The sequence below is a fragment of the Thunnus albacares genome, chromosome 12 (genome assembly GCF_914725855.1).
Source record: "Thunnus albacares chromosome 12, fThuAlb1.1, whole genome shotgun sequence".
Lineage (NCBI taxonomy): Eukaryota > Metazoa > Chordata > Actinopteri > Scombriformes > Scombridae > Thunnus > Thunnus albacares.
This window is the reverse complement of record NC_058117.1, coordinates 10,645,600-10,669,101: the sequence shown is the minus strand read 5'-3', so window position 1 is coordinate 10,669,101 and position 23,502 is coordinate 10,645,600. Positions and strand designations below refer to the sequence as shown.

General features: G+C 39.9%; 1 protein-coding gene across 3 annotated transcripts; it reads right to left on the bottom strand.

Annotated features, from left to right (window-relative positions):
- Positions 1-4,708: 4,708 nt before the first annotated feature.
- On the bottom strand, positions 4,709-23,453 carry ccdc18 (coiled-coil domain containing 18). 3 transcript variants are annotated; one of them, XM_044368862.1, is made up of 27 exons: positions 23,333-23,453; positions 22,846-22,930; positions 22,504-22,687; positions 22,001-22,150; positions 21,637-21,743; positions 21,191-21,319; positions 20,785-20,881; positions 20,572-20,693; positions 20,143-20,431; positions 19,828-19,915; positions 19,421-19,638; positions 19,090-19,200; positions 18,767-18,898; positions 18,435-18,569; positions 18,226-18,303; positions 17,991-18,107; positions 17,660-17,827; positions 13,795-13,937; positions 12,718-12,881; positions 12,361-12,574; positions 11,118-11,217; positions 10,884-11,021; positions 9,135-9,275; positions 8,810-8,947; positions 7,946-8,410; positions 5,787-6,551; positions 4,709-5,076 (listed from the first exon to the last, which is right to left on the bottom strand). In XM_044368862.1, exons 1-27 carry the CDS (start codon positions 23,436-23,438, stop codon positions 5,056-5,058), a joined length of 4,605 nt encoding a protein of 1,534 aa, XP_044224797.1. In that variant the 5' UTR covers positions 23,439-23,453; the 3' UTR covers positions 4,709-5,055. The 3 variants fall into 3 exon arrangements, with proteins under 3 accessions (XP_044224797.1, XP_044224798.1, XP_044224799.1); XM_044368863.1 differs by having other exon boundaries at positions 4,710-5,076; positions 22,846-22,950; positions 23,333-23,416; XM_044368864.1 differs by lacking the exon at positions 22,846-22,930 and having other exon boundaries at positions 4,710-5,076; positions 23,333-23,415.
- Between the last annotated feature and the right edge of the window lie 49 nt (positions 23,454-23,502).

The following is a 23,502-nucleotide window of genomic DNA, read 5'->3' as shown; positions in this document are numbered from 1 at the left end:
GGTGTCAGTACTAAAACTTAGAAGCATGTTGCTGTCAGACAGCAACATGTGGCCCCACAGGTCAGTCTTCTCTCACCGTTATCTAGGTACTTATTCAAGAAAGTGTCCGCAATAAGGACATGATAACTGGTTTAGACATGGAGGGTCAACAAAGTTGCTTATGACACAGAGCAGGGACTGTGGGGGTCACTAAGAGCAGACCACAATGGTCACTCAAATCCCACAAGCTCCAGGCACAGAAGCAAATGGCTGATATAACCTTGGATTGTCATTGAAACAGTAACTAGGATACCCACTCCCACCTTTTTCTGTATAAAGACTGAGTTTAATGAGGGAAAGGTCAGAAACAGTGGGCTGCAGCTTGGTGATTGTGGAGTACTGTGGGAGGAAATAACAATGACCTTTCAACAATGTCAACCATTAATGCTTGTTTTCCATCGTATCGAGGAAAACTGCGCCACTCCTCTTGATAAAACTTGATTGGGCAGACTCCTCTGCTCCATGAAGTCCACGAAAACTCCACCCAAAGAGAGTTTGACCAGGTTCTGCTTTGGATACTCAATATAAGCTTCTTCTCTTGATGAGGAGTTAGCCTGATAACCTCCACATTTGATTTGCAAGTTTCAATAAATGGTCTAGATTGTGGAGCTTTATCCAGTCTCCCCACATGGATCATTAAGTTTTCATCTTATCCTGCACGACTGCCAGTAAGAATGGAAAAACTGACTATACATAGGTGTGACCAGGACTAGTTAACACTGGTCGACAAGGACAAGTAGAGACTTATAGATTTTTCTAGTCCATGTCAAAGGTATTGTTTGAGCTCCTGGGTGTGCAGGCAGTCAGATAAGGATTGAACAGCTCCTTGGTGACTGGTATAGAGAGGCATTTGTCACCATCAATGTTATGAAGGAAGCTGTCAAGGACACGGACACAGATAACCTGTATTGTCCATCAGTCTGACCCTCAGGTTAAAAACATCTGTAGATTTAAAATACTGAATTCTAACCAGAACAGATCACATTTTGTAGGTTGAATTGCAGTTGAAGAAGCATGACGAGTTTAGTTGGTAAGAACAAAGGAATACAATCAAACCCGTACATGTTTGAACCTGACTTGGTTCTGTGTGTCCATGGCAGTGCTGCTCAGGCAGGTTTTACCCTCTTCTTCTGATTCAGCAAAGCAGCACAACCCACAGTGCCAACATCCTGATGATACAATGAGCAAACAAGGATCTTGTCACTTTATACATAGTTTGTTTTATTGCACAGTACACTCTGCATATGTTTTACTTGATAATGTCAGCCAGCACATTGCCAGCTGTGGTTATCTTGGGTGGCAGACAGCCTGTTTTCCCCCACAACTCTTGTGTGTGTGTGTGTGCCATTGTGGTTAAAATCTACCTTGAGATCAAATAGGCACACACGCCAGCCTCTAACAGTACAGTATGGCTGCTCTGGTTTTCTATGCATGCTATGTATGCAACTTTAAAATCCTCACTTCTTCGTAGTTCTAAAGCAGCAAGAGTCCAGTGTGTTCAGTGGTGAAGTATTCATGTACTTTAGTGGTAGTAACTGTGCTTGGAACAATAATGCGTGTATTATGGGGGTTTTTTTTACACAAAAAAGCATTAAATCTTTAAAATCTACTCCTTCTTCCTCATTAGAATCTATGAATATGAATATATGAATATATATTTCATTTCAGAAGTTTTCCTGCTACACAAGACGTCTCTTACTTCACTTAAAAGTCCACTCTCAGTGTTTGTGCACTGGAGGCTTCAAGTTTCCACATCACATTTGTGTAAATTGAATATTGGACCAAGATTGGCTTCCAAACTTGTTCTAATGTCATAAATCCTGCTTGTAGGCCCACCCCTAAATATTTGAGAACTGAAAAAACCTTCCACTTCCAACTGATAAATGTGAAAACAACTCTGCACATACTGTACATCATTCTGCACAGTGACAGTCAAACATCCAACTGTGGGAACAAGAAGAAAAACATATTTTTGAGTGGATGAGGACTTTAAGTTAACGTACAGTAAGTAAGGTATCATCAGCAAAAAAAAACAACAAACAAAACAAAGTGTGTACAAATTTCCTGTCTCAGATTGCGTTATTGCTGCATTACAAATGTTGTCAGAAGGGGAAATGTTGAAATTGTTACCTCTATGACTGCAAGCCATGCTGGGAAGTAAAGCATGTAAAACATGGTTTTTGTGCAATACATTAAGTGACAGTAAAAATTGATGCGTACCAGCATATTGTGAGATATTGTGCCTTAATGTGTGTACTGGATATTAACAGAAAATCCAAAGTATTAACAACGCCTACTCTTCCTTCCTTTAATGAAGGTGGATTTTTATTGTTGCCGGATTGTTCAGTCTTCTTAGAGATCTGTAAGTAAACTTGAATGACCTCTAGTTGATTCTTAGAAGGTCTTATTTTAAACCTCACAGTCATTTCTTCTCTTGTACAGAGATGTTTGGTGTGCTGCCAAGTATATGGGCACCAGGATTGATGTTTGAACTGTTGTCAGGTTGTATAGTGTACATTTATTGGAATATTTAATACAAACATTTGAATATAAGACTCCTGAATGTGGCTATATTTGTTGTACTCTGATTTTAAAGTTATCTGTGCGGCATTTTGCACTTAAAACAGTGTTGAGTTGATTGCTGTGCACTTTAAAACAATGTGGAGTGAAAATTTTTTTTAAAAGTATTAAGATTTATCTATACAAAGACTCACTGTGTGCCAAGCAGATCATGTTTTATTTCCTCTTAATACTTCAATTTTCAGGTCAGAACAAAACACTCCAATTTTTTGTTTGGAATTTTAAAAAAACCCTCGAAAGATAAAATTGAAAACAGATGTTTTAGGTAAGTAATACAGAACTTAAATAAATGTACTTTCTTACTTCTTGTTGAAGAGTCAAACACAAATTCTGACAGTCAGAGGTAAAGTGGTTAAAACATCGTCATCAGCTGCGTCCATAGAGAAGTGAAAACTGCTCCTGTTTCTGTGATAACATGTATTGAAATTAGAAAGGTCGGTGTGGGAACTTAGCTAAATGACACGCAGCATACTGCTGAGCAAACCACATCCACTAAATCAGAAAGGGTTCATCACATACAGAAAGCAAAAGAAAAAGAGAGCAAAAAAACTAAATGGATGAACAAGCCTAAAAAAATGTTAACTTGATTAACCAAACAAAAATGCTGAAATGCTGAGAATAACTAACAGGATCAGTCACAGCAGCCTGGAATGATCTGTCAGCTCATGCAAGCTGTTATGTTCGACCTCCCACCCCCACTACATTAGAGTGAGGAGAAAGCTGGTGGGTTAGTTTGCCTTCTGTCTCCAGTAGCAACACCCACATCCACACATACTCAGCAATAAACCTTCTACCGCACACAAACAGACACACACAAAGAGAGTATATCCAGTAAACATTGAAACCTGTGGTGAGGAAGAGTAAATATGAACAGCGCCCCTCACACGCATGTAGGTAATCACTCACTTCACCATTTCCAGCATACAGCAGCCTACTGATGCTCTGCCTCCAAACCAAACACCTTTTATGACTTGCATGATTAAATCTCAATGCTGGAGTGGAGATTGGAAAAAGTGACAATTTTGCTGTTGTCACATCTGATCTAAGTAACATTGTAGGCTCTGAAAGAGAGAGAGAGCATACCGACCTCTGAGCACAGACAAGGAAAAGCCACCCAACAGGCATATTTATCCAAAACAACATAAGTAGATTAACTGACTGCTTCAAGAGTATCACATCTTGGATGACTAACAACTATTTGAAATTAAATGAGAACAAAACAGAAGTAAGGAATCAAAGAAAGATAGAATTATACTGTATGTGGTCTGAAAACTGGTTCAATCAGAGGCAAAACATCTGGCTGTTACCATATCATGACCTGAATTTTATAAAACACATTGACTGTGACACCAAAACTGGATTTTTCCACCTAAGAAATAGGTCAGACCCTGAACAGTTTAGCACCTACATACTTGGTGTTTTTATGCAATTTATGCAAAGTCCCTTGAGCTGCATTTCATGTATGTAAGGTGCTATACATATAAAGTATATTATCATTCCTCTTCACTTTAAACAGAGGATCTGGCTTTGGGGCCCCCTGACCTCTTGGGCTCCTGGGCCTGTGATCCTGGAGGCCAGTGTGGTACAACTGTATCGTCCTTGTGCAGATAAAGATGGTTATTCATATCAGACTTTGCAACAGGAAAGTGTTAGACAGAAATCTTCAAAGATTTCAAACTGTAAAAACTTTCATTTGTACAAATAGTCACAGTAGCACTTAATCTGATGAGTAAAAAAGTTCTCAGCAGTAAGAATCATTCTGAAACTATCCACAGACCAAACGTTTATGGTGTTCTTGTTATGTAAGGCGTATGTGAGTGCCAAATCCAATTTATCCAGCTCTGGGTCTGTATTAGATTCAGCATGGCCGCCTCCCTGGTCCTGAGCCAAACATTCCTCTCCCGGAGAAGAAAGTGCCAGTTTTTTTCTGGTAACACGACCCCACCGTTAGCAACAGCATGGGAACATCCAGCAGATGTTAACAGAAACAGACCTTTAAATTTCTCTGGAGAATAATACAAAAATCACAGTGGTAGATGAAAAAAGCCCAATACAAACAACAAAAAAACTAAATACTTATTTTTAAAAAAACATGTTTTATTTACTTAAGTTATATAAAATTGTGTAAAAATATATAAATATTTCTTCAGAAGAAATACAACATAAAACTCAAATGCTACATTTCTATGAAACTTCACAGCAGATCACTTACAGACTGGAAAGTAGTGGTCGTCTAAACTGGACTGATAATTTTTCTTTTCCATGTCGGACAATATTGCAGCTTGATTTTAATAACATACATTAAAGGAACAGACTCAATGAGAAATTTTACTCAATGTAGGACAACGATATATCATAATGTACACTGACACACACAAGTATGACAACAATGTAAACAGCTCTTCTCCTCTCTGACGTCTCCTTGGCAACTCAGTTTCATGTGTCCTTGATGTCCCTCTAAAAGTGAAACAAACATGTGTCAGTGGCAAAGAAACAAAGCAAACTTATCATTTAACTCCTTAAATGTAAATATTTGGTCCAAAGTGATTTCTCTATTAAAGCCCTGAAAACAAGTGATGAGTCCTACATGAAGAGGAAATCTTTTGTCAAAGTTAGAACAGTTTTGTTTTTTTCACATAAGAGATTTCTGTATTTGTGATTTTTGTCCTTATTTTTCCTGCTGGTTTGAAGTTGGTGGTTAAAGTCAGAAAAAGAAGAATTCACATTCCTCCATGCTCCCCTACAGAGTCGCTGATGAAGCAGATTAGCTCAAATTTTGAGAGTTCAGTCCTTGATAAATAATATTTGTTTTTTATTCCAACTTTAACTTCGATTGTTGCTTATTTAGTAACATGATTATTTTCGATATCAGTTAGTATATAAATTTTATTATTGATTAATCATTATATTGCTTAGTCTATAAAACATCAAAAACAAGTGATAGTTGGCTATTATAATGTCCCTGTGCCCAAGGTGAAATTGCTTTTTTTTGTCAAAAAACTAAAAAAGTTTCACTTTACAGAGATCTAAAACAGACGAGAGCAGCAAATATTCACAATGGAGAAACTGAATGAAAGAATGTTTGTCATTTTTGCTTAAAATTAAAATGATCAAATAAAATGATCAAAATATCTGCAGATTAATCTTCTGTCAGGTGGGGTTGTTACCTGGCTGTGTCCACTCTGTGATAACCCTGTGGAACTCCACAAGGAAAGGTCATCCTGCATCGCTAGCGTCTGGTTGACGAACCTCAGCATCCCTGTCAGTGAACTCATGTCCACCTGCTCCTCCTGCTCCTGACCTACCAGAGTGCACACAGAGTCCCCCCTCGTCTCACTCCCCTGCTCATCATCTCCCTCCTGCATCAAGGTAGCGTCCCTGCTGAGGTTTCTGTCTTCTTGCCTGTCCACCATGTATGTGAGGGGGTTGAAGGAGAGGTCGGAGGATGCTGTGACCTCCATGCCGCTGAGGCCCTGCCAGCTGTGGTCCACTGTGCCTGGGAAGGAGGAGACAGAGGGGGAAGAGGACTCCCACGGCTGCTGGCGCAGCGCCTCCCTCAGTGTGGCTTTCAGGCTCAAAGGGAGATCCAGGGAGGAATCGATACTGCTGCTCTGCAGCCAGTTGCAAGTTTGGTGGCTTTCAGTTTGGTCTGACAGATGAGGGACTGAGGTGAGCTGAGGGTCTGTGTGAGCTGGGGGTGATGAGCGAGTTTGTGTGAGAGTTGAGTGAACATGTGAAGGAGAGTGGACAATTGTTTGAAGCATTTTGGGTGAGGAAGGAGGAGAGTGAGCAAAAGAAGAGTGATCTGGGGAGTATGTGGATTTGTGCAGAGCAGGGAGGGAGAGTGTGTGATCGTATAGAGTCAGATTCTGGCGGTCAGCAGCTCGCTCCAGACTGGAGATCTTGGCTTGGAGACGGGTCACTTCAGACTCCTGCAAGAAGACAAGAAGAAAAACTTAATCAAATATCTAAAAGCCATTTTACTACAACTTCAGTAGTGTTAATTTTGTCAGCTATCTTTTAAATTTATTCTTAGTCCTATGTCAAATGTCTTTTATATGACTAAATATAAATTAAATGACTAAATATGATTTTATCATATTTAGTCAACCTCATCCTGTTTCTTTTTCAGTTTTAGTTCACTAAAATCTTAATAAGCATTTCAGTCTTATCTTAGTCAAAGAAATCTGTAACTATTTTAGTTGTTTTAGCCAATGAAAACTTTTGACATTTTAGTCTTTTTTAGTCATCAGATTATATTGAACATTCCAATCATTTTTTGACATTTTAGTCAAACTTATTTCACATGAGATTGTATCTTATTATCTGATGAAAAACAAAGGTTGAATGATTAAGAACACAGCTTTACAGAAAGTGTCTGGTCTGATGGTAATTTAAGGAATACATCCAGACATGGAACATATTCTGATTTGCATATTTATTTTGAGCCGACATGATTCAACAACTGAGGCCCAAAACTCTCTTTAAAACTATTATAAAACAATGAGAACTGTACAGACAATAAGACATTTTGAAACTGTTCTGAACAGAAATAATAGTAGTTAACCTAATAAAACTGAAAAAATACTGTACACACACCAATTGCAATCTACTGGCATTAAAAAAAAAATCTGAGGTCGGTGTTAAAAAGAAAAGGAAAAAAAATTGTGCCCCATGTACTTAATAATGACATTAATTTAACAAAACAAGCTGGTTCACATGGCATCATATTAAAGGTTAAACAAGGCAAAGTTTGCTAGAATAACAACAACCATGATAAGGAAAGGTAACACTGCTATTTTAATCAACACAGCTGTTTACACAGGCCGCGTAATGGTTTGTGTTTCACTCATACCATATATATGTAAACGTGACCTGAAGTCTATTTTCCTCCGTTTTATGTGTGTAACTACAGTCTTGTGTTTTGGGCTCTGAGTGCTTCCAAAACATGGGTCACCTACACTCAACACTGCACCTGAACGCCTCCAGTATAGACACACAGATGGAGCACTAGCTGATGCTGCTGCTCTGTTAACGTGCTGCTCAGGCTACGCCTCCTGTGAGTCTATAATATTTTGTCTCCTCTTTTTTTGTCAATGAAAATAAAGAGAGATTCTAGTAAAGTTTTAATTTTTTAAAATACATTTTAGTCATGTCTTTTTTCGTCAACAATATTGCATGTTGATATAGTCACAGTTAGTGTTTAATGACGTCAATGCATCGCCTTGTCTTATTCATGGTCGTTGATGAACCTATTTAGTCATAGTCTTCGATAACGTAATTAACATTAAACTTAAGTTACACTCGCACTTCTAAAGAACTTTACCTTGATGAGCAGGGACTCATTGGAGGTCTCCATGGACTTCTTAGAGGTGTGGAGCTGAGTCTGGAGCTGAGCAGTCTGGACTCTGGCTTGATTGAGTTGGTTATTGAGCTGGTCCAGCTGCACATGAAGGTGATTGTTCTGGGCCTTGGCCTGCTCGTACAAAATCCTGCTCTGCTCTAGCTGGGTCTTACTCTGAAGGAACTGGGTCTGACTCTGGTCTAACTGTGTTTGGAGGTGACTGGCTTGTGTCCGGGTGCGATCCAACTCAGCCATAGTTTGTTCCAGCTGGGCTGAAGTTTGGTCTAGCTGGGCTTTGATTTGGTCGCACCGAGCCTTAGCTTGCTGGAGCTGGGTCTGGCTCTGCTGAAGTTTAGCAGTGAGCTGTTCCTGGGAGGAGCGCATGGTGGAGGAGATCTGCTCAGAGACTTTGAGGAGCTGGCCTCGAGTCTGCTGCAGGGACTCCAGCTAGAGATGGAGAAATGAGGAACTCACTCAGTTGTTGATGTTTGTTTAAAAAAAAAAAAAAGAGGAAAAGAAATCGGACAGAAATAGATACAAAGAGCAGACAACAGAGCCAGCCAGAGTGCATGATCCAAAACCCACAAGATGGAGAACAGAAAGCACACTGACAGATGAGGCGCTAACATTAGCCAAGCACCAAGTTTCACAACACACAAAGCTGCACTACAGCACCTTGTTTCCCCTCTTACCAGTTATTTTTATAAGTTTTTGGCTAAAAAGTCAAATTTAAGGACTTATCTGAACAGAATTTTTCAGCTGTAGTCACAGAGACTTGACTTTATTTTAATAGATTGATTTGATGCATTAGATGGAGGAACCTTGAAGCCTCAGTAGTCACTGTACCTCCTTGCTGTGCTGCTCCCTCTCCAGCTCCAGCTCCTGCTCTAAAGAGGTGACCATGCTCTGCAGTCCGGCCTCCGACTGCCGCCAGCGCGCCTCCTTCAGTGCCAGCTCCTCCTCCACACGACACAGCCGGACATCCTGAAAAGACACACACACACACACACACACACACACAAAATAAACACAGAGAAGGATAGTCCTGATTTTTTTTATCTCACAGAAAAATCATTGGTAGTAGTATTTCATCACCTTCAACAAGTGATGCATTGCCAACATGTCTTACTTATCCCACATTAAATATAATAAGACGATGGTTTGACTTCACCTTCTCCTTCGTCTGAAGCTTGGTGGCATCCAGCTCTCTGGTCAGAGTATCACAGTGATGCCGAGTTTCTTCAAGCTCTTGCAGTAAAGTCTGAAGTTTCTGTTGACACACATGCAGCTGCTGGCCAAGCTCTCGGGACTCCTTAAACACACACACACAAACACAAATATTTGATGTTATATGATATATATGAGTTTTATGATCTACTGTATATCATAAAACATTTCATTCCAGGTAACTATACTATAAATGGCACTAATCAAAATGAGTACATCTATTTATTTGCATCACAATTTGCTGGTTTTGGAAGTGAATTGCTGACACAAGACAGTGTTTTTTATTAGACTCAAGTAATACATATATTGAGATTATTTTGTCTAATGAAATGATATTAGTTTTATGAAGTTGCAACACAAAACAAATGCAAACATTGTATCATCAGGGATCACTATTTAATCAACATTTCATACTGTGTGCTCCTCAGATCTCATATTAAAGCTGATAGCAACCAGATACATTGGACAATGGGGCCATAATCAAGTGCAAAGTGCAGGCAACAGGGACTGTAGCAGAGGATGACGTAAAGATCGAAGGAAATGAGAGCGTGGGAGAAATTTCTATTCCTACTCTGTATGTTTTGAAGAAATATGGAGGTAATATCTGAATTGCACGTTTAAAACTCTTCACAGTAAATATTAGAGTCCCCTTCACTCAAAATATGTTTTGATTATTGTGAGTTCACTTGGATGTTTGAGCTTAACTGTGCAGAATGATGTATGTTCAGAGTTTAACCCTCAAAGGTTGTTTTAACATTCACCTGCTGAAGAGGGAAAGTTAATCTGAGCTCACCTTAAATGTTTAAGTTTAAAGCATGTATTTACAAATATGATTTGGAACCAATCCTGGTCCAGTGTGCAACTTACACAAGTGTGATGTGGAAACTTGTAGCGTCCAGTGCACAAACACTGAGGCTGAAGAGTGAAGTAGGAGACATCTTGTGTCCAGCAGTTGAACTTTTGAAATGAACAATATTTGCATATTTATATACTCTGGATTTATCAATGAGGGAGAAGAAGTAGACGTAATTTTAAGAATTTCTAACAAGGTAATTGAACTTTTTTGTGGAAAAACCATATCAGACACAAATTACTATTCAAAGAAGAGTATTTTATATATTTAAAACATGTCTGGAGGGGGTCTTTAAGTTGCAGAAAACAATGATAAAAGGAAAAAGAATCTCAATGAAATCTATAATGCATTTATAGATGGCTTTGGGATCCAGATCTGTCATTAATAATGTTTCAGTTTTATTTTTCATTTATTTGAATTTTATAATTTATTAGGAAATTGACTTTTTATCATCTACCATTAACAGAACCTCCTAAGAAAAGGGAGCAAAATCCTTGTAAAACATTGTGCAGCACAATAACAGCACAGTAATGTTGGTTATGTTGTTTTCTTCCTGTATGGTGGTCACTGTTCAGAGCTGCACCCACACTGATTACACTTCTGGTGAGAAGCAAAGGTTAAATATTACACTGGAAACCTCTGACACAAATTTAATTTAGTACACAGTCCTGCTGGCTGCCAACAAGCCATTGACCGTTACACTTTGTCCAAGTCATCACACATCCGGTTTCAGTCAAAAAGTCCCCTTGAAAAGATCAAAAAATGTGTCACTCCACATTCTTAAAGGGTGAGTTTACTTTCTCACATGTTTTGCCCTCTAACCCGGTGACTGCTCCTGACCTTCATGTTTCTGTCTGTGAGCTCCTTCCGCGTGTCTCTCAGCTCGCTCTCTCTGGCTCCAAGGCTCTGCTGCAGAGACTCCACCTTTCTCTCCATCTCCTGCTTGTGCTCTTTGATGGCCACATCCAGCTGACCCAGCTGAGGATCAGAATGACAGAATGAGGAGAGAGACGGTAGCGTACCGTATTCTGCAAATTAAATCAAATATACATAAAATGTTTGTGTGTGTTGTACCAGATTTGCTCTCTGTTGGAGCTCCCCCTGTCTTTCCTTCAGTGCACTGTCCATGTCTAAGACCTCGTGCGTTCTCTCCTCCAACTCCCTCTGTGTTTCACTGTGAAGTCACACACACACACACACACACACACACACACACACACACACACGCACACACACACACAGACTTTTATTGAATAGTTTAACAGATCAATATCTTATTCATACGCAGAAGAACTGCACTGAGTAACTTGAAAAAACAAGATTGGGAGTATGATTCTGATTCTTATCAAATGTGGGGAACAGATTGTGAAGAGTTTCTTTCTCTCTTTCTTAAGTTTATTGTTGAACATTTTTAAATTGACCTTTGGTTTGAATTCTCTTACAGCGTGACTCAGGGTGGACTTATTTCAGTGTGCAAAGGGGCTTATGACTGTAACACAGACCATGAAAACTGCTTTAGGAGGAGATATCTTCTTCTATAAAGGGTATTTTCCGTATCATCTGCATGTCCCTGCTAATGCACCCCTGCTTGTGCTCTGATAGTCAATGACACTAAAGAGAATCCAACAGGAACGGAGGGAGTGAGTAATGATTAATGAACTTCTTCTCTTACACAAGGAAATTATCATTCATTCATGGGTGTCCGTCCCCTTGAGTGCTTAATGTATAAAAGCTGCACACAGTGTGTTGCACAGTGTATGTGATTTAAAATGTACAGTTTTTTATCTGTGTCGGCAGTATGTCTTTAAATATAAAAATATTACATCACAAAACAGAGCATGTGTGTAACAAATAAGGCACAACAAATTACAAATTACAAATCACATGACAAATTAACACAAGATCCATCTCGGATAAAAAGGAACATGACTTGAACATTAAGTTACATTAAATGTTATGGTACAATTATTAACAGACATTCATATTATTACATCTTCCATAGCAAACAGTTTCCTCAGTAAAATGTATACAAATGTCATTATTTCATCTTGTTGAAAATAAAGATTATCCATGACATTATCTTTGAACAAAGTGCGAGACTGTAAGTGGGACACTGGAACATCACCAGGGTCCATGACTGTGTGTGTCTGTTGTTGTGTGTTTGTGATACACAATATCCATATTGTTTCAAACACAGAAGACACAGATACAATGGAGGATCTTATCTGAATAAAAGCACATGGACGATTTCTCCATCAGAGGCGTGTCCCTTGTCCCTGTGTGCAGAACAACATTTCACATGTGCGCGTATCCTCACCTAAGTTGGGTAGTCAGTTTTTCCACCGTGGATTGCTGCTCATCAGAGATGGTTTGGGTCCTCTGCAGAACATCCCTGAGTTCCTGTAGCTGTTCCAGAGTGTTGGCCAACTCTCCACGCACCGTCTGCAGCTGTCCCTCCAGGACCTTGACCCGCTGAACACAGTTCAGCCTGTCTGCCTCAGAGCGATGGAACTTCTCATCCAGGTCTGCTACTATGAGGGGCGAGAGGGAGAAGAAAAATGCGTAAGAGACAGAACAGAGAGTGAAGGAGAAAACAAACTGGAAAAGCTAAGCCTCTCATTGTCTCATCTGTGCAAAATGTAAACGTAACATTTGCTACAACTACATGTCATACCCATCTCGCTCTTGTTGTCGAGCAGGTTCTTTGTCTGTTGCAGGCTCTCCTCCATGCGGTTGATCTGAGATGTCTTGGCAGCGACGTCCCTCCTCAGACGTTGCAGCTCCGACTCTTTAGACACCAACTCCCCTCGACACTTTGTCATCTCTGATGTCAGATGGCTTCAAAGAGATATAAGGAGCAAACACATACAACAATAATCAGTACATTTGTACAGCAATTAAAGGTGGAAAATGAACCAAACAAACTAATGTGCTGCACTAAAGGGAAGACATGCTGCAGAAAAAAATAATACATACAAAGCATCAGGCAGGGTACACACTGCAGTCTTTACTATATGACTGCTGGGGTCATGCAACCATTTCCTCACCTTAATGTGAGCAGAGCTCCCATCGTAGACTTAGAGAGAAGGACACCCCTCCAGGAATGTTAGAGAAGCTAAACTAAGCTACGCAAACATGCCTTTTGATGGCACATTTAAACAGCCAACATAATTCTCCTTTGGAGTCTTTCAAAACTTCACAAAGATGAAGATAACCTGTTGCCCAGCGGAGTGAAGTTACTTCAAGCACAACTGGCTTCTGTCTCCCAGTCTCTGACAAGGGAGATCTCCATTTATATACACATGTTCATGGATCATAGAAGCGGGGAGGGGAGGGCTACTTCATGCCTACAGACAAATGGGATGTGGTGTAATCATGAGACTGTCTCACAGACTGTTGAGGCACTTGATTGTCTTTGCAGGAGGTCAAGAAGGACAGCATACTTGAAAAAATCTTGTTAGTCGCTAATAAAAGTCTCAGACAAATGGCATGGGAAACCACACTTAGTACTATAAGTTTGGTAAAAAAAAAAAAGATTATCATCTTCACATTATCATCAACAAAAGTACTACAAACTACTGAAAAAGTGTGAACCAACACATACTGTCAAAATATTCATTGAATGTAATGAATAAACAAATGTTTTAATTTATGAAAATCCCACTCGTACCATCTCTGATCTTTAAAAATTCTGTTTCCTTTGTTCCACAGAGTCTAACTTGAATGCCTTGGTGTGTACAGGTGTTCTTACCTGACTGTCTCAGACAGTTGTGTGTTCTGTTGGTTCATCTCCTGCAGGTCCTTGTCTTTCTCCTGAGAGTCTTGCTCTCTGTTCCTCGCCTCGTCCTGCAGAGACGCCCGGGTCCGTTCCAGCTGCTGCTCCAGAGAGGACACCTACAGACAGACACAAACTCAGTTTTTGTGTCACATATTTTTCAGTTCTACAGTATAAACCAGGAGAGATCACAGGGACCAAAGGTAAGAAAGACACTACTCTGGCCTAAAACTTAAAAAAAGTCTTCTTGACAGTCTATCTCTACAGGTGATCTGTATTCTCCCAGGGAGTCTTCCCGACTGCTTAGAAGAAGGCAATTGTAACACCAATTTTTAAATCTGGCAACCCTCCCACCACCTGCAACTACAGGCCTATCAGCGTCCTACCAGCAGTACCAAAGATAACAGCGAGATGAGTTGCAGAACAATTGACTTTCCACTGAACAACAGCACCTTTTCTCTGCATCCAATGCAATTCAGATTTAGAGCCAAACACTCTACAGAGATGGCTAACTGCTTCTTTATAGAGAGGGTGGTGTTGTTGGGGCTGTGATCTTGAGAAAGCCTTTGACACTGTAAATCATGCTGCCCTCCTCTCTAAGTTATCTACCTTCAATGTCTCTCCTGATCCCCTTAGGTGGATAGAGTCCTACCTTTCTGACTGATCTCAAATTGTCAGTTGATAACCATCAGTCCACAGCTCTCAGCTTCTCCACTGGTGTCCCACAAGGATCCAAAATGGGCCTACTTCTATTTGGCTTATATGTTAATGATCTGCCATCCATATGCCTTAAGATAGAGACTCAAAAGTACGCTGATGACACTGTAATATATGTACAAAGCAATACAAAAAGCCAAGTTCCCATGATCTTAATCAACACAATGGCCCATGTTACCAAATGGTTAAACCACTGCTGTCTACAAATAAATGTGTCAAAAACCATTAGCATGTATTCCACAAAGAAAGCTAGCAATACTGTTGAGCCACATATACTTGTACTTTGATTAGATGTTGTCATAAAATACAAATTTCTTAGAATTGTGATAGACTCAAATCTCTCCTTCAAAACCCAGGCTAAGAAGGTTTGCAACAGGGTCAAGTACAACCTAGCAAATCTCAGATTAAAAGGAATTGCATGAACCAATTCCGAGGCTGCTGGAATGTACATGAATACTATGATCATATTGCACCTAACCTACTTTTAGTCACAGGCAAGTAGTTCAACCTTGAGGCCACTAGAATTATTATATAAACAAACCGTGAAAACCAGTAATAAGAAACCTAATAGTTTTCACCACTGCAACATATTGGAAAAATATAACCTTCTGAGCTCGGAAAACGTGATCAAACATGGAAATATATGTCTCATCAATAAAATGATTCATGGCATGGCTCCTCCCCCACTAAATTGTTTTGTTGGGAAATGAGTAAATACAAATCAGATTAAAAGAGGAGTCACAAGAGGAAACTGCATCATCTCACTAAGAAAATCTGCTTTCAGTCAATCTGCCTTTTCAATTAAAGCAGCACATGAATTGAAAGCTGTACCAGCCCACATCAGGGAACTTACCATTTACAGGTCCCTTTCTAGACAGTTAGGAACATGGCTTACAAACCACCAAATCTGTCAGCACTAGTTTGGGTGCCTTCATCATCTGGCAAATGTCTGTCAATACACAAATTGTATGCTGCTAACCTGCCCTGTTGCTTGACTTACATTACTGCTACTGTTGCCCTGTTGCTCATTTCTGTCTTTGCTCATGTCTGTTTTTTGCAAAGCTGTTCTATAATTCAAGCTGTTCTGTAACTGTTTGTTTTTGCTTTGTTGAACCATAATTTGCTCTGCTTTTATTTCTGTCTGTGTTCTGTTTTTCCTGTAATTGACATGTCTTACATCATGATTATTGTTTTATACTTGCTTCTTGATTATAGGCTGACTTTAGGCTGCCAACTTCACACCTGGCCAGGGACTACAGATGAAAACGAGCCTTTCAGCTAATTCTGGCATATATGGAGTGATGTTTATTAATATGCACTGTCCCTGAGAAAATTAAAATAAGAAAAAGAAATGAGAAAAATAAAATAGACCTTCATGTACAGAAGGGCTCCTCGTTACTGTCCCTGTACAGCTCTGCTCCCTGAATGAAGACCATTGTGCTCTGCTTGTTGTAAGGGACAGAAAGTACAACCACCAGCTAAAATATGCAGCGCTATAAATGAAATCACAAGCTCAAACTGCAATTTCCCTAGAGCATTGCTTTACCACAGGAGTGTGATATGTGCAGGCTATATCAGTAAGTTTGCATATTGGACCACAGTTACTCTCATGTGTCTTATGTTCTGCTCTTTATGCGCTTCTGTTTGCTTATGCAATCTAAACCTTCAGTAAAATGTTCTTTGTTAGTAAAAACCTTCTTTTTCACTTTAGAGAATATTCCAGGCTACTTCTTGTGTCTTTTGCTTCACTATTTTACTTTGCTAGACAAAAAGTGAGACTTGATAGACATAATTTGGGAATGTTTAATACTAAAGAAGTGTTAAATAGCTATAAAAAATGTGTGAACTCCATCACAGATGTTGCACTTGACCACAAAACTGAAGAAAACAATTGTTGATATAGTAGAAAAGACCCAAATAAAATTAATCTAAATTAGACAATAGGAGAACTGAACAGACTAAACACTATTATCACCTGTGGCTTAACTTTGTGCAATGGGTTTTAAAAAAACAAAAAACAAACTGAGGCATTCTGTGTAATTCGAAGTACAATTAAAATGTTCCCTATTATTCTAAATACATTTAAAGCATAGCCTCCAGACTTTATAGCGACCACAAAATCTGTAAATCTGTCTCACACCATTACAAGGTCCTTCAATGCCAGAAGACCACTGAGAAAGTTTTTCTCAAGACTACCTGAAATGACTCAAAATAGTCCTCATTTCACTCAGCACAAACAAATTATTACCAAACAGAAATAAACATATCTGAAGGAGCTGGTAAAGTATAACAAACACATATTTTCCAAGATTACATAATTAATTTAGCTACAAACAAGCCTGCAATACATAACTTTGATTATCAAAGGCAGTGTGCTGCACAGCTGCTCAACATGTAACAGAGTGTGACCAGCAGAGACAGAGAGGATCATTGAAGTCATGAACACAGAAGAAGAACCAGCTCTCCAAATCAACGTTGTATCACCAACACGGCAAATCGGGAAACTGAGGGCCCGACAACCTCAGGAGACACGAAGACTTTAGGTTCACCATGTAGCAAATAGTTTGTGGTATTTGATTTATTTAAATTTTGTTTGGTAATAGTCCATGAACTGAAATAATTGGAGCTTTACACAGCCATATTACCAAATCAAGGCCCCGTCTTGTAGAGGTTTATACTGTGCTTACATGATGCATATTCCTAAATAAGTGTATAAATAATAAAACTACCACAAACTTATTTCTAACTACTAACTAATAAATACACAGTTCACATAAAATGGGAGAAACAGTTGTCAATAAATGCCCACAGCTCATTTTTGCCCAAAATATGTCTTCAAGTAATCACTTTGACAAACATGTCACATGACCATGTGTATCTATTGTGTTTTGATTTAATGTAAATAAAGTTCATTTGAATTCTATTGTTTCAATGTTTATGTCTATAATTATTTTCTGAACACTAAAAGAAATCTCCCTGACTTTTCTATGATATAATAGTTAAAATAGAAAGAAATCCAAAAGGAGTCACTATTTTTAGTACAAACAAAATTCATTCAAAAAAGCTTCATGTATATATTTTTAGATGCTAGGTATCCTGATATTTCCAAAAGAGTTTCACTTACTTGTCTCTGCAGCTGGCTCTGGCTCTCCTCCAGTTCAGCGATGCGGGCAGTGCTCTCAGTCAGCATGGTCTGCTGCTGCTGGAGAGAAAGCTGAAGCTGCAGGTTCTGCTCACTGGAGCTCTGACAAACCAGGCTGGCACTGTGAAGCTTTTCCTGCAGAGAAGACATCTGAGGAGTGAAGAACAAGGGAGAAGATAAGCCTGAGAAGTGGACTTTGCACAAACAAGAGAGGATGGAAGATCAGAGATGGAGGTGCATACAAACTCTCTTGCAGACTGTGACGGACAGTCTCACAGTTTGCAGGACTGTATCATTGTACGTTACACTGTACCTTGTCATTGTTCCGCTGCAGCTCAGTTTCATAGTTCTTCTTTACCTCCTCCATCTGCTTCTGATACAAGTTCAGCTCCTCTCTACATTCCGACAGAGACGACTGCAGCTCACACACCTGACATACAGACATCAGTTATTATTGGTGCATTCCAGTGGCTGTGGTGAATTTATGAATACAGATGTTTCTGTACAATTAAATCTGGAAAGATCTGTCTTTAGTTCTTCGTTCCAACCTTGGCAGCAGACTCAGCTGCCTGCTCCTTGAGACTCTGTAGCAACTCATCATTGTGCCTCACTTCAACCTGCCTCTCCTGAAATCAAAGTTATCATTAATAAACAGAACATACTGTTCCTGTGTTAAATTGCAGTTGATTGGCTTTTATTTTAAGTCTCAGATAGCTTTTGTGTAATTAAAATGGTCCTACTTGAGTAGTGTCCTGACCTGTGTGAGCTGTTCCACAGAGTTCTGCAGCAGGAGAGCCGCTCTCTGAGCTTCGTCTCGCTCCCTCTGGAGTGAACTCAGCTCCTGCTCCATTTCCAACATCCGAGACTGAGCCTCTTCTACAGACAACTGCAACTGCAGAGGAGAGAAAACACTGTGAGTTCTTGTGCAACTTTATTTTCATTTTGTAGTTTAAAAGTATGCTTGTGTTTTTCAACTGGCTCAAGAGCTCCGATTCTCTCCATTTCCTTTATCATCATTTATGTGAAACTACTTTCTAGATAATACCAAATCGGTTTGTTGAGCAAGACAAAAACATAGATGTAAATCACCATTTCTATTCTGTGCTGTTGCTCCGTACATTGTTGAGCTTGTGATTTTTTACACTTCTCCAAAGACTGCTGGTACTCTCTTTGCTTTTTGGTCATCAGTGATTGGTAATGCTGAAGAGTGCTAGTCTTCTCCTGTTTTTAGAAATAGAGAAGCATAAAATAAAAACAATTCTATAAACAAGCAAGCAACAGCTAGCAAACGGAGAATATATTCAGAATGTGCAAATGATCACCCACAACCTATCTCAGGAAAGGTTGTTAATTCTGGGGAAAAAATGGTGACAAACATGACAAAATTGTGTGTGTGTGTGTGTGTGTTGTACCACTAGCTGATTCTCGAGCTCAGTGTTCTTTAGTGCAGCCAGACTGTAGGCTGATGTTTTTTCCTGTAACTGTTTTTCCAGCGCAGCCACCCGTGCACTCTTTCTCTTCAACTGAGTTGCAACAGAGAAAAATAAAAAAGCAACAAAGTTTATTTATAAAACTGATTTATATTGTCCTAAACACTCACAATCACACCAGTTTTCAGCTTCCAGCTTCCTCCAAACAGTTGATGAATACAAAGAAAACATAAACAAAAATGAACAAAAAAAAGAAAAAACGAAGAGAGAGAGACAAGAGATGACAGAGGAGGAGATGAGAAAAGTGACTCACTTCTTTCTCTGTGTCAGTGGCTTGGCTGACTTTGTCCAGCAGCTCCGTGTGGAGGCTCTGGTAGTGGGAGGCTCTCTGGGCCATGGAGCTCTGCAAGGAGGACATCTCCTCCTGGGTTCTGCTCAGACGCTCCTGAAGTCGCTCCACCAGGCTGCTCTGTTTAGTCCGCTCCGTGTCCACTGACTGCAACACTCGCAGCAGCTGCTGGTAGCCTTCACCTGTGAGGAGTGAGAGAGTGATGGAGGGAAGGAAAATAAAAATGAGTGAAATGGTTTTGGGGGAGTTTGTAATCTAAGTGATTAGGTTGTGTAAACTTCTTTTAAAATTTGAAGATTTTCTTTGCATGATGCGGATTGAGTAAGTATGTACTGTATGTAATGAAGTAGCCATGAGGTTGGTCAGGATACCTGGCTTGAGGTTCAGCTGGTGTGCAGTTCTTGGATAGTCCACTGGGGGCAGCATGCAGGGCCTGACACAGAGTGACCCCACAGCACCCTGAAATTTAAAAAATAACCCATGACAACAGGAAACACGTCATACCCTACGCATAATCAGCTATAAACATAGTAACTTGTTTGCAACGGTTACTATGGCACCAAAGATTTGGGCAAACAAATTATGTAACTATCCCTTTGATTAAACAGTATGGGGGACTTCTTAAAAAAACATGTGACGTGGAAACACAAAGGACAATGTGATTGTGTGTAACTGCGTCACTCCACCTCTCGTAGATGCAGCAGGGCCAGCATGGCCTCCAAGCTGGCCAGCTCTGCCTGGCTCTGCTGAGCCTCTCTGTGGCTCTGGGCCACCTTCTGTTCCTGGCTCTGGGTCAGGGTCCGCAGGTCTTCCAGCTCTCTGCGCAGAGAGGCCAGCTCCCTGCACTCTGCAGCCCGCTCCACGAGCTGCCTCTCCAGATATGAGGCCCGTCGTCCGGCCTCCTCCAGCTGAGCCTGGAGGTTTGAGCGCTCAGCAGCCGAGGACTTTGCCTGCCTCACCTCCTCCTTCAGCTGGCTGTGAAGCACACCAGGAGGAAGATGGAGAATTAAATGTGTTAACCAGCAAATCAACGATATTTCCTCTGAAAGATTTAATTGTTTTTTTGTTTACACATGCAAATATGAAGAAATCAAAGTTACAGAAACAATGTGTACCTGATTGCTTGACTCTGTTCTGTCTTCTCTCTCTCCAACAGAGTGCATTTCATTTCCAACTCTTCTTTTTCTCTGTCACACTCAATAAGACTCTCTTTTAATTTGCTTTCACTCTCCATCACCTTAAACCACAAATGAAAGCACATTTTTTGGCAATGACATGCAATAATATACATATTATAAATTACAAATAAATATTTGAATAAACTGTACCCTCTGAAGTTTAATGGATATGGTGGCCTTGTACTCTTTGAAAGCTTCTTTGAGTTTTTCTGCATTTTCAAGTGCTTGGTTCCTTTGCTGCTCAGCCCTGTGAGGGATGAGGTTGAACATACAGTAAGTGAAAAAACAATAACTCCATCATGTTGAGAGTAAAATAAATGAGATATGGACTTTCTGATATCTGTTATGCCTAAGTGAATCTTTTCATTTAGCTAAATCAAAATCCTGAAACAAAACAGGTAAAAGACACTATTACAAGACAAAAAAACATTGTAGCAGATCAATTCTGTGAGGAGTCCATGCTTTTCCCCAAAGTGTTAGAACTGTAATGAACTGTAAACTGAGCTGTAATGAAATGAACACGTGTGCTGAATCCAAGTCCAAATAAAAGCATCACCTTTTGCACAGTGCTGTCTTGTTGTCCAGCTCTTCTCTGAGTGTTCTCAGTTCATCAGTGAGAGTCGCTACCACAATATCACTGTGAGCTGCTGCTTCTTCACTACACTCTGCCCTCAGCTCAGCTGCCCTGAGAAACACAGACAAGGATGGGATGTTAATACGACGTTCACCTAGAGGTTAGTATAACAAGAAAAGATGTAAACTGTAACTCATGAAGGTTCACAATCAAGCTCTCCATGCTGAGAGTATTTATAACAGGAATAGGGCCAAGGGTTTACAAACAAGTATCATATATGTATATACTATTATTGCATGAATGAATGACTATCAGTATTTATTATATATAAATAGTCGTGCATTTGCCACATTGCAGTTACATAATAGCAACATACAAAGCATCTGCTGTGTCAGCTCAAACTATACGTTACAAGGTCATGAAGTTACTTTAGTTCTTTGGCATTAGCCTCCAGCTCTGCTTCAAGACGACGTATCTGCTCACTCATGACCGCCACATTGTTTTTAACCCCAACCCTGGGACCTCGGAGGCGGACCTGAAAAAGAAAACACATACAGTACTTGCATTCAATTCAGTTACTGTTGGTTTATATCAAAGATTTTTAACATACATTATTAGATAGAAATTAGATCAAAACAATTTCTTTGGCCAGTTTCTGAACAAAAATACTCAGACAAAGAACTCTGGTTTAACACTCATTTGAAGCATATAAGGATTAAGTACAAAATACAGTGCTTTAAAATGACGAGATCTTCATTCACACAAACATTTGTCTAGGGGTGAGTGTTATACCTGAGACTTGGAGGTGGCCAATTCATCAAGGTCACTGATGAGCTGTTCATCCTGCATGGTCAGACAGGCGTTCTCCTGACGCACACAGCCCACCTTCCTCCTCGCAGGAACAGACTCCATCTCTACTGACCTCACCTTAACTGAGGCAGACTGAAAAGAAAGAGAGAACACAGGTGTGTGTTTGTGGTTAGAGGTGGATAGTGGTTTGTTTTTTGTTTTAGTTATGATGTTATACTGACCCTGTTTATTACGACGTATCTTGCATAAAGGTTATCTATTTTACATTAACAGCCTTGTGTAAAATGGATTGCTGCACAGACCACACTGCCTCATAAAATTTTGATATTTTAAGTAATGAAATCACCTCATTTATTGATGCTGATGTGATTACCCTATGTAAATACATTCTGTGATTAATCATCAATCCATTCTTGTTTCACCTGGCTGGCTGTTTCTTAATTTTTCACTTACACATATACACACACAAATATCCTCGCTCTCACCCTAAAGTTGTAGGACTGTGGGCTAAGACTGCCAGCGGCACGTCTCTCAGCTGTCCCACTGAGAGGCCTCTCCTGGCAAACACAGCCTGGCTGGAGCAGAAGAACATGAGGTGCCTGCAGGTCTTGTAAGGTCAGGTGATCAGGACTTGGCTGCACACACTCATCATCATGTCCTTCTGACTGACTATAGAAGGAAAGAAAAAAATCAGTGAGGAAAAAGGATGCATCATATAAACCCTTTGTAGTATTAAACTGATTGCAAAGTGGTCCTTCCTCAACTCTGTAATACCAGCAGTGTGTGTAGTTATCTACAGCTGGTCCAGGTCATTGCAGTTGACTCACCTCAGTTGTTGTCCCACACTTTGCAAGCTGAACTCCGTCAATCTAAGCAGGTTCCTCAAACTGTCCACATCTTCGCTTGAACTATCTTCGATTTCAAACATCAGACTAATGATGGGTGCATGACAAATTTCAGCTCATCGACACCTTGTCTTGACTTGTTGAGACTGAAGCTTTCAGTTGAGTTTCAGCAACTTGTGTAAATAGTTGGATAGGTAAACGAACAACACACTCACAACTACTTATCGATATAATAATACGTGTTATACACCAGTGATGCGAGTAAGTAAAGCATGTCAGCTAGCTTTGCTATGGTCGCAAAATGTAAACAAAGATGCTCGCTGGATCAACAGGTGGCTAGCTAAATCAGTTAACGCTATTGTTTAATTTTTAGAGCGAAAAAAGCCACCGAATAACCCGACACACGACGTTAAAGTTTTAAATGCAGTGTTAATTTTGTTGTCCTTTCATATGAAAGAATTAAACATACTCTGAAACTTCCGAGTTGAACAAATCTTCCAAGGTTTCCCAGTCCAGTGTAGCTGTAACAGAAGCCGAGGTAGCCAGGACAACTTGAAATATGTGTACGCCCACATTTAACAACGCGTTTTGCGATTGGTTAAGCGAAAGCTAGCTGTTAAATGATTGGTGGAGAAGGTT

Bases quoted from the DNA above. Each gene is read 5' to 3' on its own strand.
- ccdc18 (XM_044368862.1), bottom strand. From the start codon at position 23,438: ATGTGGGCGTACACATATTTCAAGTTGTCCTGGCTACCTCGGCTTCTG. The intron at 20,432-20,571 runs GTACACATTGTT...TGTGCTTCACAG, and splicing joins GAACAGAGTCAAGCAATCAG to CCAGCTGAAGGAGGAGGTGA. The intron at 8,948-9,134 runs GTGAAGTCAAAC...GTGTCTTTTCAG, and splicing joins AGCTTCAGACGAAGGAGAAG to GATGTCCGGCTGTGTCGTGT.